This window comes from Psilocybe cubensis, chromosome 4, assembly GCF_017499595.1.
Source record: "Psilocybe cubensis strain MGC-MH-2018 chromosome 4, whole genome shotgun sequence".
In the NCBI taxonomy this organism is placed as follows: domain Eukaryota; kingdom Fungi; phylum Basidiomycota; class Agaricomycetes; order Agaricales; family Agrocybaceae; genus Psilocybe; species Psilocybe cubensis.
In genome coordinates this window covers 2,951,955-2,966,391 of record NC_063002.1, presented here as the reverse complement: position 1 = coordinate 2,966,391, position 14,437 = coordinate 2,951,955, and the positions used below count along the sequence as shown (strand labels likewise).

Here is a 14,437-nt window from a genome sequence, read left to right as displayed (position 1 = left end):
ATCTGATCACGGCAGTGTGATCCAGCGAATTATTGCCAGGCGCAGTGTGACATCTCCATCTCTCCTATCTACCACCCACTCGCATGGCCTCAGAAGAACCAGAGAGCTACCTGGCCATCCTCAAAGCCTCCTACGACTATACGCCCCAGTCAGACGATGAGATAGCCATCAAGGAGGACCAGCTTCTCCTTCTCGTCGAGAAAGTAGACGACGAGTAAGCGTCATCGTGTTCATTTCATATTCAACTGCGCTCATCTTACCCAAGGTGGTGGAAAGTCAAGATAAAGTCCTCCTCCCAAGAGTCTGATAGCCCCGTTGGGCTCGTCCCAGCTGCGTACGTTGAGCAGGTCAGCACATCCACTTACGCACTCCCCCCTCGGCCATGTTCATTTTTATATTTCTCATACACAGGCAGAGCACACGTCTGTCGTGAAAGCACTCTACGACTACGAAGCAGCCTCTCCCGGCGAGCTTTCTCTTCGCGAAGACGATGTGTTGCTGGTGTTCGACACCGAGGAGGACTGGATACTCGTCCAGAACGCCAACGAGGAGGGCAAGGCCGGCTACGTCCCAGGCAATTACGTCGAAGTCGCAGGCGAGGAAGAGCCCGCTGCGCCGGCCCCTGCTCCTGCTCGAATCATTGTTCCAGACTCTGTGCGTCTCCATCTTCGTCGTGTCTTTGACGTCTACTAATACACGCCTTAATCCTAGCCTCCCCGTCCCGTCAGCTCCTATGTAGACCCTGCAGAGAGAGTCGCATCCACAAAGGCAGCGTCTCAAGCCGATCCAGATGATATTCAAACGTGGTCCCTATCCGAGATCGACAAAAAGGGAAAGAAAAAGAAGGGAACATTAGGTATCGGGAAGGGTGCGGTATACTTCATCAGTGAAGCAGACAAGGTGCGCCTGCTGTCCCTCCTTTACCTAGGTTCTATATCTGAACATCACACCCTCAATAACAATAGACTCCAGTTCAGAAATGGCAAACGAAAGATGTGTCCTCCGTTACTTCTGAGAAAGCTAAACACGTTACGATCAACATCGGTGGCGCCAATCCCATAACCCTCCACTTCCATGCGGGCTCCAAAGACAACGCAGATGCCATTATATCCAAACTAAACACCTCCAAAGCTCTCTCCTCAGGTGGCGCTGTTCACGAAGAGGACTCCCCGTCCGGCAGGGGTGCGGATACTTCAGCCCGTGATCCGAAGAGTGTTCACTTTTCTGCAGCAGGACCCGTTATTATCCCAGATCAAGGGCAGGATGACGAGGAAGAGGAAGAAGAAGAGGAGTATGAACCTCCTTCTAGTCAGGCCATACCACCCCGCGCTGTCCCTCCAACCCCTGCCAGGCCTGCTGCTGCATCTTCATCAGCGGCAGTTGCGCTCTATGACTTTACCGCGGATGGCGAAGACGAGCTTACTGTGAAGGAGGGTGAACAACTCACAATTTTGGAAAAGGACGGCGATGAGTGGTGGAAATGCAGGAATGCACAGGGTGTCGAGGGTGTCGTGCCAGCATCATATCTTGAGGTGATTTTTGTCTGATTACATCGCACAATAACACGAATTGACTATGTTTTCAGGAGTCTGGCGCTGCTCCAGCAAGCAGCACGCCAGCCGTGGCTTCTGTTGACCGGGAAGCGGAAGACCGGGCAGCTCGGGAATTAGCTAGACAGCAAGAAGAGGACCGGCTTCAACAAGAAGAGGAGGAGAAGAAGCGGGCCGCCGCGGCTGCGCGCAAAGCACAGGCACAACAGAAAGCCAAGGAGGCTGCACTAGCCGCTGAAGCTGAACGGCAAAAGCGAAAGGAGGCAGCCGCTGCAGCTCGTGTTTCCACACCACCCACGTAAGCTTTTGCTTGTCTTGCAGCATGAAAAAGACCAGCGCTAAATTGTTAACAATTTAGGACGCGTTCGCCTGTATCCGCAGACTCTTCACGTTCGCCAACCACTTCCAATTCAAGGACTTCGACAGAAGCCACCCGTAAGTTTAACACGAACAGATTTAATAATATTGAGGTTAAACATTTGTCTATTCCTTGCAGGGCCACCCCCAGAGAGCACTCGCATCTGGCACGACCGCACCGGCCAATTCCGCGTCGAAGCTGCCTTCCTGGGCTTCAACAACGGTAAATTGCGTCTGCACAAAGTGAACGGTGTGGTTGTCGAAGTTCCCTCCGAGAAGATGTCGCTGGACGACATGCGCTACGTCGAACGGTACCTCGAGAAGGTAAAGCAGCGCCCTTCCAATGTGCCTGGCTTATCAGAAGATGACATCCCTCTCGCACTTTCCGTCAAGGGCAAGCATGCGACGAGCTCTTCGTCCTCTTCGTCCCAACAGCAGCAACAGCAACAGCAGAGAGCTACCTCGACTCCGCCGCCGAAGAAAGCTCCGAAGATTGATTGGTTCGACTTCTTCCTTTCGGCCGGATGCGACTTGGACGACTGTACCCGCTACGCATCCTCCTTTGAGAAGGACAAGATCGACGAAACGCTTCTTGCTGATATTACTGAAGGCACAATGCGGTCATTGGGTCTGAGGGAAGGAGACATCATCAGAGTGAAGAAGGCTATCGAAAAGCGTAAGCCCACTGACAACCTGAACAAGCCCAACCCACGCGTCGAAGAACAGCTGCGCATGGACGAGGAATATGCACGGGCATTACAAGCTCAAGAAAATGGCGGCCCCAAGGCAGCAGCACCCAACCTTTTCGCTGGGCCTGGCGGTGTGCTCAAACCGCGACGCGGGCGCCCACAGCCAAACAAGAGTTTGCCGCTCTCGACTGTCGATATGAAGGCTATTGGGTCTGTCCCAGAGTCTATACAGCGTACTACTTCACCTTTGGCTCAGAGTCCTGCGACTGCTCAGTCAGCTACGTTACCCGCTCGCCCGAGCTCGGCTGCCCCTGTCAGCGGATTTGACGATGATGCGTGGACAAATCGGCCAAGCTCAACGAAACCTGTCAGCTCGCCGCCTCCCAACCGGACACCTTCTGCTCCTCCACAGACGCAGCCTCTGGTCCCTACACCTGCGCCCGCCGCTGCTCCCGCCGCTCAACCTCAACCTACACCAACTCCCACCGTATCAGCGCCACCACCCCAAACCACGCCCGCACCGGCTGTAGTGGCTACGCCGCCCGTGCCGACGCCGACAACGACAACGACAACGACGCCCAGTCTCGCCAACACAACCGACACCGACATCTTCAACCAACTCGCGCGCCTCAGTGCCCTCCGGCAGAATACCACGCCTCAGCCGCCGGTGGTCAATCTCACGCCGTCCCCCGTCAGTGTTGTCCCTCCAGCAAGCTACCGCGCTGGGTTCGGCATGTCTTCCTCACCTCTGCCAATGGGCCAGATTTCCATCCAGCCCACACTTTCACCCCCCGCGACGCAGCCACAACCATATAACGGGCCTCGAGGCCCCTTCGCGCCCGTGCCCGCCAACCAATCTCTGCTGCAGCCACTGATACCGACGCAAACCGGCTTTGGCGGCTTCATACCCACGAAGCCGACACTCAACTCCTCGCCGTCGCCGTTCCAGAGCACACTCGGTGCGCCGTCGTTCTTGTCCACGCAGCCGACTGGGTTTGGGGGTGGTGGCCATCAGCCATTGATGTCGCAACCGACGGGATTCACGCCGATGATGTCTCAGCCAACTGGCTTCCAGCCTCAACAACCTATGATGTCCCAACCTACCGGTGTGTTTAACAGCAACTTTGGGCCTACCAATGGCATTGGGTCACAACCTCTTCAAAGTCGTGAGTCGCAGATTCTCTCTTGCATCTCAGTATTTTAATTTTTTTTTGCAGATATCACAGGATTCAACCCAACACCTTCCAACCAATCGAGTTTCCCCAATTTCGGTGGACTCTCGTCGCCCCCGCCACTTCCTAATAACAATCAAACCAATAATACCTCGCCAGCAAATGTCTTTGCGCAGATGAAGTCCGGAACTTTTGCGAACGATAACGAAAACTCTTCTACTGGAACAAATGGTAAATTTACTCAAATGTGTGTTTTCCTTGGTCTTATAACTGATGGTTATTTCCTGCAGGATTGAATGGACAGACACCTACATGGGGCCAATCTTATCAAGGGTATACAGGTTATTAATATCATTGGAGAAGTGCATAATCCTTAAAGCATTATTCCTGGGGACATCCGACGGTGCAATAATTTGTATAAATAATGTAGTGATGGAAGAGAAAAATATCGGGGTCCAGTCAAACTCATGGCTCGGTATCTATAATACGTTTGACGTAGCCAACTCGCTCGAAATACGTTTTCAGCGGCTCGCGAACTTCTGGCGCAATATCCCGCGACAGGAGATCCGTGGCGAGAGGGTAAATAACCGTCAGGTACTGTGAGAACTGTTGTTTTTTGGTTTATTTTTCTCGTTTAGCACACCATATACCAATTTTTCAATACACTGATTTTACTTACGTCTTGGCGGTCGAAGCGGCAGAACCCATCTAGAGTTGCAGCCACGACAGGTGTCCATGCTTGGATCATTTTACTTTGAGTATCCGCCTTCAGTTTGTTAAAGTCTCGAAGGACCCCAACGCCAAGGCTGCATCGAAACATGTTAGACATTGTCATAAAAGTGGTATGAGTGTACTTACGGGACCAATCGCTCAGCGATTTGTGGACGGGCAGCCTGGTGCTCCGGCCGTGTATCATGATACATTCGCAAAAGGACATGAACCAAAGTAGCAGCGCTACTTGACTCTTGTTTCAACAAGTTGGGAAGATGTTTCATAAACCCTGTATATTGTATATTTATCAATAATTGCCATGTTCTAAAGGCACACAAGCACTTACCAACTTTCCACAAGCCAGTGCGGAGATCCTTGTCTTCGTTGAAAGACCTTGCAAACTGATAACTCTGATCCAGGACACTCATCATACGAAGAAGTTGTGTGGGAGGAATAGTATTGTACACGTCGTCATTGCGTAGCAGATCGTTTGTCGTTTCGATTAGAAGCAACTGCAAAACACATTTCACGATGATCTGCTTGAAGATCCTGCGGCGATCGGTCAGAGACGCTCGAACGTCTACTTTTGGTGTCTCATTATTTGGAGACAAAGGGGCGGGAAGTATAGCCACGCCATTGGATTCTGGTGAATGTTCGAAGTATTAGACGTGTTAATTTATATCAAATGAAAATTTACATACCTGAATCAGCAGCAACAGCTTCTGAAGAGCTGTCGATCTCAACGCGCAGGCTTTCATCGAAAAGTTGATGCGGCGTTGTAGTTCTGAAGAGTCGGACAAAGGTGGCGGTGATTCGCTCCCAGCGAGCAGGACTTAGCTTCTTTACATTGTTCTCTAACAACTGCTGAAGACACGATGTTCCGATCCTTGCAAGCGTGTCATTTTCTACGACTTATCAATATGGAACATATAAGGGGGATATAAATGCAACGAACCTTGACAAATGCACACGCACAGCAAATCCAGCAAACCATCCAAAAATCGTTCTAAGATATCAAAGTAGAATGTATACAAGTCGATCAGGTCCCGGAGTGCTTGTATCATAGTGGTCGACAGCCAAACACTCATGTCTTCCTGAGTACTGAAACGTGAAAGGTCTTGACTTGACTTCAAAACAGCAAATATTGGGAAGAGAAGCTCTTGACAGACGGTATCCCAAAATTCGACAGGATAGGTAGCACCATACGTTTTCAGTGTCGAGAACAAAGAATCCAAAGCTCTGAATACTAAAGTTAACAAAGGAAACCAGTGAAGGCAAAAAAAAACGCATACAGTCGCCTAACTTCGAGGTCTTCGCCATTCATGATGATATCATAGAAACCAAAGAGGACCGGGAACCAGAACTTGATCATCGTGTCGTCCATTGGTTGGTCAGGAGCAGCAACTTCAGTATTTAATGCACAGACTGGTGACTGGAGCATCACTGGGATGACCCCACGCAGCATTGCAATGGCCAACAAGCTGATCTTTTGGTATTTGCTAACTTTGCAGAATTCAGTAATGCATACTGTCAGATCAGCAAAGGCGCCATATTGTACAATGGCATTGAAATGATCCTTGTTTATCCTGGTAATGATTTCGAAGGCGGAGTTGGCAACTCGTTCTATTCCGCAACAGGTAAGCCAAAGCAATAAACGAAAGATCGTGACACGCACCAGTCAGAACTTTTGACGCTGCAGAAAACACTCCAAACATTGTCCTCCAACCAGATCTCAGATTTTGTGACCTAGCTTGAATCATTTGTTGGAGACATTGAAGCACCTGGGAAGGGATATATAAGATAATGCATCATTTGAGAAGAAAGTTTCATTACAAGGTCGCGTATGTCGGGATTCTGATTGTGTGTCATGGTGTATTCAAATGGTTTCAAAAAGTCCTTTTGGAACTTGAAGTGAGGCAATTCCTCCTTTTCCAAAAATCGCATAGCCAGTTGGCGCAGGGAGTCGAGGGCAAAACTTGCAACATGAGGATTGTTGTGACAACAAACCTGCATTAATACAGACTGAGTATTTCTAGTTCAGACCATGAAGGATTTGGTCTCACCAGATTGAAATGTTCCCCTAAAATATCCCACAGATTCGACCACTCAAGACGGATACGTGTCATGTTGTAGTAGGATATATCGACCAGCTTCTGTAAACTGAATAATCGAGGGTGTTGCGAAAGGCCTGATGATTGAATTTCTTCCCATGAAACATCACACAGAGCTTGAACGAAATCAACGATAGCAGTCTGTTAAAACGATAAATTATGGAATTATAGTTCTGAAGTTGAAACGGAGAACGCACCCCGGAAAGGTAGTGACTCAATGAGAACACCATATCCGCTGCTACCGTAATATGTGTAGACCGACTCTCGTTTGCCAATTCCTCTGTGGGAACCTTTCTTGAACGTCTATAACGCACAATTGAGCTCAATGTATCTATCGTTATGAACCAGGTGACTCACCCTTTCTTGCCGCCCTCTACAAGATCTGCCCCTGTCCCAATGAGTTGCATGTGTTCAAGTTGACTTACGCACGTCAGTACTTCATGCCATGAGCCCTTTAGATTATTGCCCTCGGTTACCGCAACATCCAAAAGTGCTTTAATAGCTTCCATATTCTTCGTTTTCATCTCGCCCAAATTATTGAGGAAAGTAAACTTGGCTAGAGTCGTAACGAAGGCATTCCGCTGCAGCTCCAGGTCAAAGAAGCAGACAATACGAATAGCATTCCTAAACCCATCCAAACACAGCTCCACTACTTCTAGATCGTCGGTTTCTTGGAGAGGTCCAGATAGTCCTGCGAGGAAGGGGATCCAGGCAACTTCGAACATTGGCCGAACGTGCACAAAATGTGAGGCGCTGAAGTATTGATCACCACCTTTGGAGCCCTTTCTCTGAGTGCGCATCATAGTCCTGAAAAGTGCCTCTGTCTTGTTCGCCATGCCATTCGACTGCATGACATACGCCTCCTTTTGCAAGTCCCGTCCTACACTGGCGATGGCGTTGGCAAGGCCAGGACCAGGGGCTTGGATCGTGAGACCTGCTTCGACCTCGTCTTTCATCCTGATTTCGTTATTAACAATATCATCGAATACTTGGGACAAAAACTCTTCAGGAAGATCAGCTCCTTCGTTGATGCCGCGATTGTTCTTCAAGAAATCTGCCTTGGTCATTCGCTTTTTAATTTGTGGATTGTGAGCGTCCGTGTTCAGCATGACAACGGAATATGCAAGAACATATGCAGATTCTGGAACAAATTTAAGTATAGAAATTTAAATCTCGCAAAAGAAGCTTACCTGCGCTAGCGAATGGTGTCTTGGCATTTCCAGCGATATATCTTTCCGCGAACTTCAACATGAATCGATCAATCTTTTGCGACTCTCCTGGTAGACGGAATGACTGCAAGAAAGTGCGAAGAGCCTCAACGAAAGGTATATCCCGGAATTCTAGGTAGTCAACGAAGGCGTGCATAATAGCAATGTTCTCCTCGTCTCTAGATTATCGACAAAAGTGTAAGTCGGATGGCAGGGTCAAGTAAATGCATTGACACACCCTTCTCCCAGATACTCTCCAATGACTGATTTATTAAGACCATCAGTATTCAGGATAAATTTGGCGATATCTTGGGGTGAATTGCTAGGTATGAAACCGGTCTCGATCAAAAATTGCACACCCTGTGGATAGTGGATCAGGAGGAGAGAAAAAAAGGAGATAGGTCAAAACGTACGCGCTTGGGTTTATAATTGAATTTCTTTATACCCTCTAACAGTGTAGTTTTCTTCTGCTTAGCGCTCTCAAATTTAGTAGGATCATCTCCGTAGTCGGGTGTGCCTTGTCTAAATGTCTCTACGCTTTGACCACTGACAGATAGCCTCTCCGGGTTGGCCTCTGGTGTAACAGGATCCCGTTTTGATTCTTCTGTATGCGATCTCGCAGACAACAGGGGCGCCGTGCCTTCGTCTGAGCTTTTATTTGCTGAAGTTCCCCATGCAACAAGAGATCTGAGAACGGCGACAAGACATTCTAGGCCCTGCCTTCGTAGCTGGCCCTCAGAAAGCCCCATTGTCGATGTGTCCATTGTACCGGGAACAGTAAGGCCGCTAACATTCCATGTAACCTGTGCATTGCCCTGGTTTTTTGGTGTTGGGCTCAAAGCAGGGCTTGGAGGCTCCGGTGCTCGTTGAGGATGACCCAGTGATGCTGCCGTACCGAACTTGGAAATAATATTCATCAAACTGGAAAGTTTTTGTCAAACAAAAAGTCATAAAAAATGCAGATATTGGTGCTCACTGTTCATATATGTTATCTGCAGCTTCGCTATCACAGTCGTAGTTGAGATACATTTCAACCAACGCCTGGGGGTCTTGACATAGCCTTGACAACATGCCGAGAATAACAGCCTTTTGTTTCAGCGTCGATGTTTTCATTTCCAAAATCGGAATAAAGATTTCATGCAGAAGAACCTCGATTTCTTTCTGCACGCAAAAAGTCAGAATATTAACCAATGATAGATCTAACTGCATGCCTTCAACTTCGTCCGCATTCCTGATAGGACGCGCCAAAATATCTCAACACTGATTTCAAAAACCTGTGGAATGGGGCTAACGGCGTTTCTACTCAAACAAAGACAGAGATACTGGTTAATTGCCTGAACAAAGCCAGTCGCTTCGTTGTTTGAACTTGAATAGATGATGGCGGTGGGGTCAACGAATAGGGGCATGTGTGAGTTGAGAACGGTCAAGACAAGTTGTAGCGACAATAATCTCGAGCGCATGCCATGCGATTTAAGGTCCCGTTCGCTAAGAGTTGCATATTGTAAAGATATATCATAATTAGAATTTTCGACACTCACCTCTCAGTGTTAAGTGGTTTCATTGTCAACTTGCACAAAGCCCTAAACACTAAAAATGCATCCTTCACAAAAAGATCGTCGAGAGTCAAATGATGATGACTGTGCGCCTCTTCAGGATGGACGTCAATTGGAACCTTGGCTTCAAAACTCTGTCTATGGAATATGATTTAGATACATTAGATAAAATCCGAAAATAGACATACAACGTCAGCGGTGGCTGCGGCTCTTCCTTATTTTCAGACCCTGAATCTTCTACGCCATTTCCAGGAACCTTCTCTGCCGAACCATTGGATTGATGGGAGCCTTCAGTGGTTACGCTAACGGAAGTTCGAGTATCGAGCTCGGAACGAGAAAGAGCAAACGATTCCCGAGCTGAAGATAGCTGACTGCCGCCCGCATATTCCGCCTGGTTCGTCTCCGATGATGACTGTTTGACATTCCCGCGTCGACATCTTGAAAATACGTGATGAACCATTTGGGTAAGACCACCTTGAGCAACCATTTGATTAACGGGATCGGTGCTGAGAAGGAAAATATTGTAAACCGTTCGTACAGCCTTTAGAAGCGAGGAATGGTGGACAAGAATGCTGGGAGATAGAACTAGAGACAGAAGCGCCTTAACGATCTGCAATGACACAGAATCCGGGGTCGTTTCGGTGTGACATGAAGTAATGGTATTGGCAACAAGGTCGACAAGAGAAGGAAGTGGAGTAGCGCCCTGGGAGCCTCCGGACGATCTATTCCGCGCTGGGTTCGGTGAGGGCGGGGGTGAAGGGAGAGCGTATGAGCCTTGGTCATCTTCTGTGAAGAATGAATAAGAAATTAATTTTGAGATGCAGTCCAAGCTTGCAATCATAAGCTTTTCATTCCGAGTCTCGCAAGCAAGTCTCAACGGTTCGAAGATCTCCCGTGGTCTATCTCCTCCTTGATTCGACCGAATCAAATCCAATGCTTTTTGCGTGCTTTCCCGTAACGGAGTAGAGCGCCGTGCCTCTTTTGATGAAGCTATTGTCTCCAAAGCGCTCGTTATGAGGACCATAGATACGTTGTGCCCTTTTGAGATGGTCATCGAGCGCTTGTGAGGGTTACCGCTCGCGACGGACAGACTCGGTGATTGCACTCGGAAATCCTGTCGAGAATCATTTGGCGTCTCTGTGGGTTTGACCTCGGAAGTTGACTCCCTGGGTACAGAGATTCCTTCCACTGGCTGCTCTACTTTCGGAGGAATTGGAGGGGCTACTACGGGCTCGCTTTCATTGGTGTGTATCGCGTTGTCCCCATTAATTTGTATGGGTTCTTCTATCGGTTCTTGCTCGACTCGCTCGATCGGCTGCCCATTGGTCGATTCTGGAGTCGGAGATGCTTCAGTGTCATCTTCTACAATGTGGTCCTCATTTTCGGAGGTAGTCTCAGGAGCCCGCGGTTCGTCGAGTTCAACGTTGTCGAGTGACGCGTTTGAATCAGAGTGCGGCAAGGAATCAATCTTGGACGATGTGTCTTGTTCCATCCAGGTTAGAACGAAATAGACGAATTAATCCCTGGTCCTGAGAAAACCAGATGAGCTGTGCAATAGAAAGCCGAGTTAGAGAATTAAGACTGCAACGGATATTGCACAGGACTGTGACCTGGAAATCTAATGCTCGTCAGTGACTGGATAAGGTAATTTGATCGGACATTGCCGAAAAACACGTCAATTCCTTTCATTTGCTATCACTCTTTCTATTACACTTCTTCCAGTTTCACCCCTTACCGCATCCTATGAATAGCATGGCATTCGTTACATTTCCTCATTCGAAGCCCTATTTACTTGAATAACTTTCGTACCGGATATGGAATTCACTACTACGAACTCGTATTTGGCGGATAGTAGGGCCGTCCACCCTGCACAAACCGACTTGAGCGTTGGTGTAGCTATTACCCAGCTAATACCCATCCACAATGGAACAGGTTCACCAAGTCCAGAATGATCCGATGTACGATGCACCGCCAACACAAACGACGACCGCATTGGGGTGGAATATGATCTGCTACAACACACATCGACCTACCTCGGTATTGTGTTGATGTTCTTTCATCTCCCTTAGCTACTGGCAAACCAAACAAATTAAATAATCTTATCTCAGACGCAAGAGGCCCATCGTTTAAGACATTCTTCGTCTTCTTACTTCTGTGTTGGACGACCCGCTGTGCTCATGTCTACGTTGCTTTATATGTATTCAATTCAATCCATACCCTTTGACAGCCAATGACAAAAGCATGTGAGCGCGACCCTTCACGTGCAATTTCAAAGAAAGCCTCCATTGCTCTCTGGCCAGACCTTTCTTTATTCTACCTCGGCTACCAACTCGCCTCCCCTCGTGTGCATCGATAACCGATATCTGATTTTCACTCGGTCAAAAAAGGCTACCAGATGTGATTATAGCGAGTAGTGATGCCTCGAGGCGTACACGCTGTTCTTATAGCGAGGTGCAAAAATTCAACGCTACATCTGTGGTTACCCAAATTTTGCGGAGGTTTGGGCTCAAAAGGTGCACAAAATGGCGGGGGAGTATAGGCAGCAATACATCGTATTGAGCAATTCAGAAAATCTTCTGATATTCTCGAGCACATTTACTTGATAAAATGTCTTTCTCCTTCGGTGGTACACCCAACTCTCTCTCTGAACAATTTTTTGACGACCTATCGTTCACTTATGCTGGTACGCCTATGATATTTTCGGATGTATTATTTCTCTGACCATGATATCATAGACCGTGATGCTACCTTGAGCTTGCTGGGTCACGAGGGCGCGATACCTTCACTTTCCCAATATTCTCTTGCCTCTTCCGGTACTTGTGGTATCGATGCGTCCTTTTCCGTCCCTCCTCGTCGCCCAAGCAGCCGTCGTCGCGAACCAGGACACATCCCTCGCCCTCGTAATGCTTTTATTTTCTTCCGCTCATGGTACATCAACAATATGCATGAGTCCAAGGATGTGAAGCAGAACGAATTGAGCAAACAGGCCGGCGAAATATGGAAAAACATGTCCGTTGAAGAGAAGAAACCTTTCTTGCAATTTGCCGCTATCGAAAAAGAGCGACACTATGCCATGTTCCCTGACTACGTCTACTCCCCCAACACGACCACGGCAACTAACAAGAAGGCACCCAAGTGCAAAGTCTCTCGCGCTACCTCCAGTTCGGTGTCACCGGAGGCGTCGTCGACTTCGTGGAACCACATTGGCGAGGTCTGTGAAAAGTAGTTCAATTTTATCGCCGGTTTCTTATGTTGAATCGCAGGTATTCTATTCGGATGGATATGAGCCTCTTGCACCATTCAACAACCATATTGAGCACGTCTCCAATCAACTGGAGTATCAGCAATACACGCAGAACACGTCGCCTGAATGTTTACCTACCCTTCCACACTCCTGGTTCAATCAGGGATTGAACGCTGATCTACCATCGATGACTACTCCATTATCTCCAAATCCATCGTCATACCCTCTCTCCGACACACCGTTACCCTTGACATATGATAATCCTTACCTTGGTTTTCTGGACTACACATTCCCTGACGTGTGTTCAGAGGCAGACGGTCTGATGCAACAGTTCATGGATGACTCGATGGAATGGTTAGAGCTCACCAACCCTGTTTCGGGGTTTTCTACGAACTTTGGGCAATAGTATTCTACCTCCATGTTTCCACTCTCCCGTTAATAGATCATAGGTGATGGTCCAGCTCAACATCGATAGGGATTACTAAATAAGATTATACACGTATATCGATTGGCGGATAAGTCACGAAAAGATCAAGAACGATATCGATCCCTTTTTCTCTGGAAGCAGAACCTTCGGTGTGAATGCAAGGTCGAGTCACTGCTTGCAATTCGGTGCTGTCACTGCTGCGGTGATCTATCATACCCGGATTAGGAAGGTCATTTGCCTTGCGATTCCCGTTATGGAAATTATATGAGGAGCCCCTGCAACTTGCGTTCGGCTGAAACACTCGTTCCTCCTGTTATTTCCCATCGTCAGCCTCGCCGAATGTAATCTATCACTAGATTTTCCCGCCAAATGTCAGAATAGCCGAGGTGCCACTCGAGAAGCTCGTACATCGAGGTGTGTGTGTAGGTGCACACAACACGTGCGATAGAACAACGAAAACAAAAGATAACAAACACCACACAACCCAGATCCTCTATAAAAACCCCCTTCTTTTCTCCAGAATCCCCATCGCTTCTTGGTTTCCTACCACCATCATATACCTTCAACCAAGGCGGTCAACATGCCACCTCCTCACGGCATACTATCACTTTTAACATCTCAACATCGCTCGGCGTCTAATAGACATACCCCGCCCTTCTACAGGCACGCGACGACGATGGCGACATAATCTGATACCCGCCCTGCACAAACAGCATGCGGCGGGTGACTAGGTATCCTCTTCCATCTTTCAACCCTAATACCTGACCACACCGCTTGGTGTTGGCATAGAGCAGGACACTTTGGGCCTCCCACCTTTCGTCGATGCACTCCCATCAATCCGCGGTCTGGCCTAACGACTACAAGGTAGCGCGAGGTAGACGTGTGATCTCCGCCGCGAGGCGTTGTACTCCGATGTCAGTTGTTCCGGGCAGTGAAGGGTAAATTGTTGCTTCACACGTCCATGATACATGCTCGGACGCAACGTTCTCAAGGAGGTCTGGACGGACGAGGTACTAGATTTCTTCTTTAGGCGCTCACCGGATGGGAGTTAGCTTAAAGGGGGGTCTAGTCGGAGCGGGCCTACTTGCGAAGGCGCTTAGACCGGCACCCGATGGGGTGCTCCTTCGTCAAGTTGCGGTCTGTCTTTTTCCGGAGGTGGCACAAAGACTAGTAAGACTCGCCTAGCAGCGCGGAGTCCCTGCTAGCGAGGTACGTGAAAATCTTCTGTGACGTGCTTAAACGACTGGCGGTGCCCAGCATGGGTGGACTGCTCGAAGAGAGTATTGGTTGATCAGAGGTGAGTCCTCATCCTCCTCATCATCAAACTTTGTTTTGATGCCATTCATTCAAGGTCGAGGTTATCTTGCAAGGCGCAACATACCCTCATTGTTAACTATTTTTTCGTCATTGTTTTG

General features: G+C 48.4%; 3 protein-coding genes across 3 annotated transcripts; 2 read left to right on the top strand and 1 right to left on the bottom strand.

Moving 5' to 3' along the window:
• Positions 1–83: 83 nt before the first annotated feature.
• JR316_0005150 (Actin cytoskeleton-regulatory complex protein SLA1) lies at positions 84–4,117 on the top strand (the record flags this gene model as incomplete). Its single annotated transcript, XM_047890914.1, has 10 exons — positions 84–214; positions 266–347; positions 412–654; positions 712–900; positions 966–1,532; positions 1,586–1,848; positions 1,909–1,985; positions 2,047–3,762; positions 3,814–3,999; positions 4,059–4,117. The coding sequence occupies 10 exons, from the start codon at positions 84–86 to the stop codon at positions 4,115–4,117; spliced, it is 3,513 nt and encodes a 1,170-aa protein (XP_047750675.1).
• A 116-nt stretch (positions 4,118–4,233) lies between these two features.
• Positions 4,234–10,843, bottom strand: JR316_0005149 (Protein transport protein sec71; the record flags this gene model as incomplete). Its single annotated transcript, XM_047890913.1, has 19 exons — positions 4,234–4,365; positions 4,448–4,574; positions 4,627–4,768; positions 4,826–5,122; positions 5,181–5,390; positions 5,435–5,718; positions 5,772–6,102; positions 6,155–6,260; positions 6,313–6,486; positions 6,543–6,731; positions 6,788–6,893; positions 6,948–7,731; positions 7,781–7,977; positions 8,037–8,158; positions 8,212–8,719; positions 8,775–8,959; positions 9,010–9,283; positions 9,337–9,489; positions 9,540–10,843. 19 exons carry the CDS (start codon positions 10,841–10,843, stop codon positions 4,234–4,236), a joined length of 5,625 nt encoding a protein of 1,874 aa, XP_047750674.1.
• Positions 10,844–11,958: 1,115 nt separating this feature from the next.
• JR316_0005148 (Transcription factor SOX-4) lies at positions 11,959–13,001 on the top strand (the record flags this gene model as incomplete). Its single annotated transcript, XM_047890912.1, has 3 exons — positions 11,959–12,034; positions 12,087–12,562; positions 12,615–13,001. 3 exons carry the CDS (start codon positions 11,959–11,961, stop codon positions 12,999–13,001), a joined length of 939 nt encoding a protein of 312 aa, XP_047750673.1.
• Between the last annotated feature and the right edge of the window lie 1,436 nt (positions 13,002–14,437).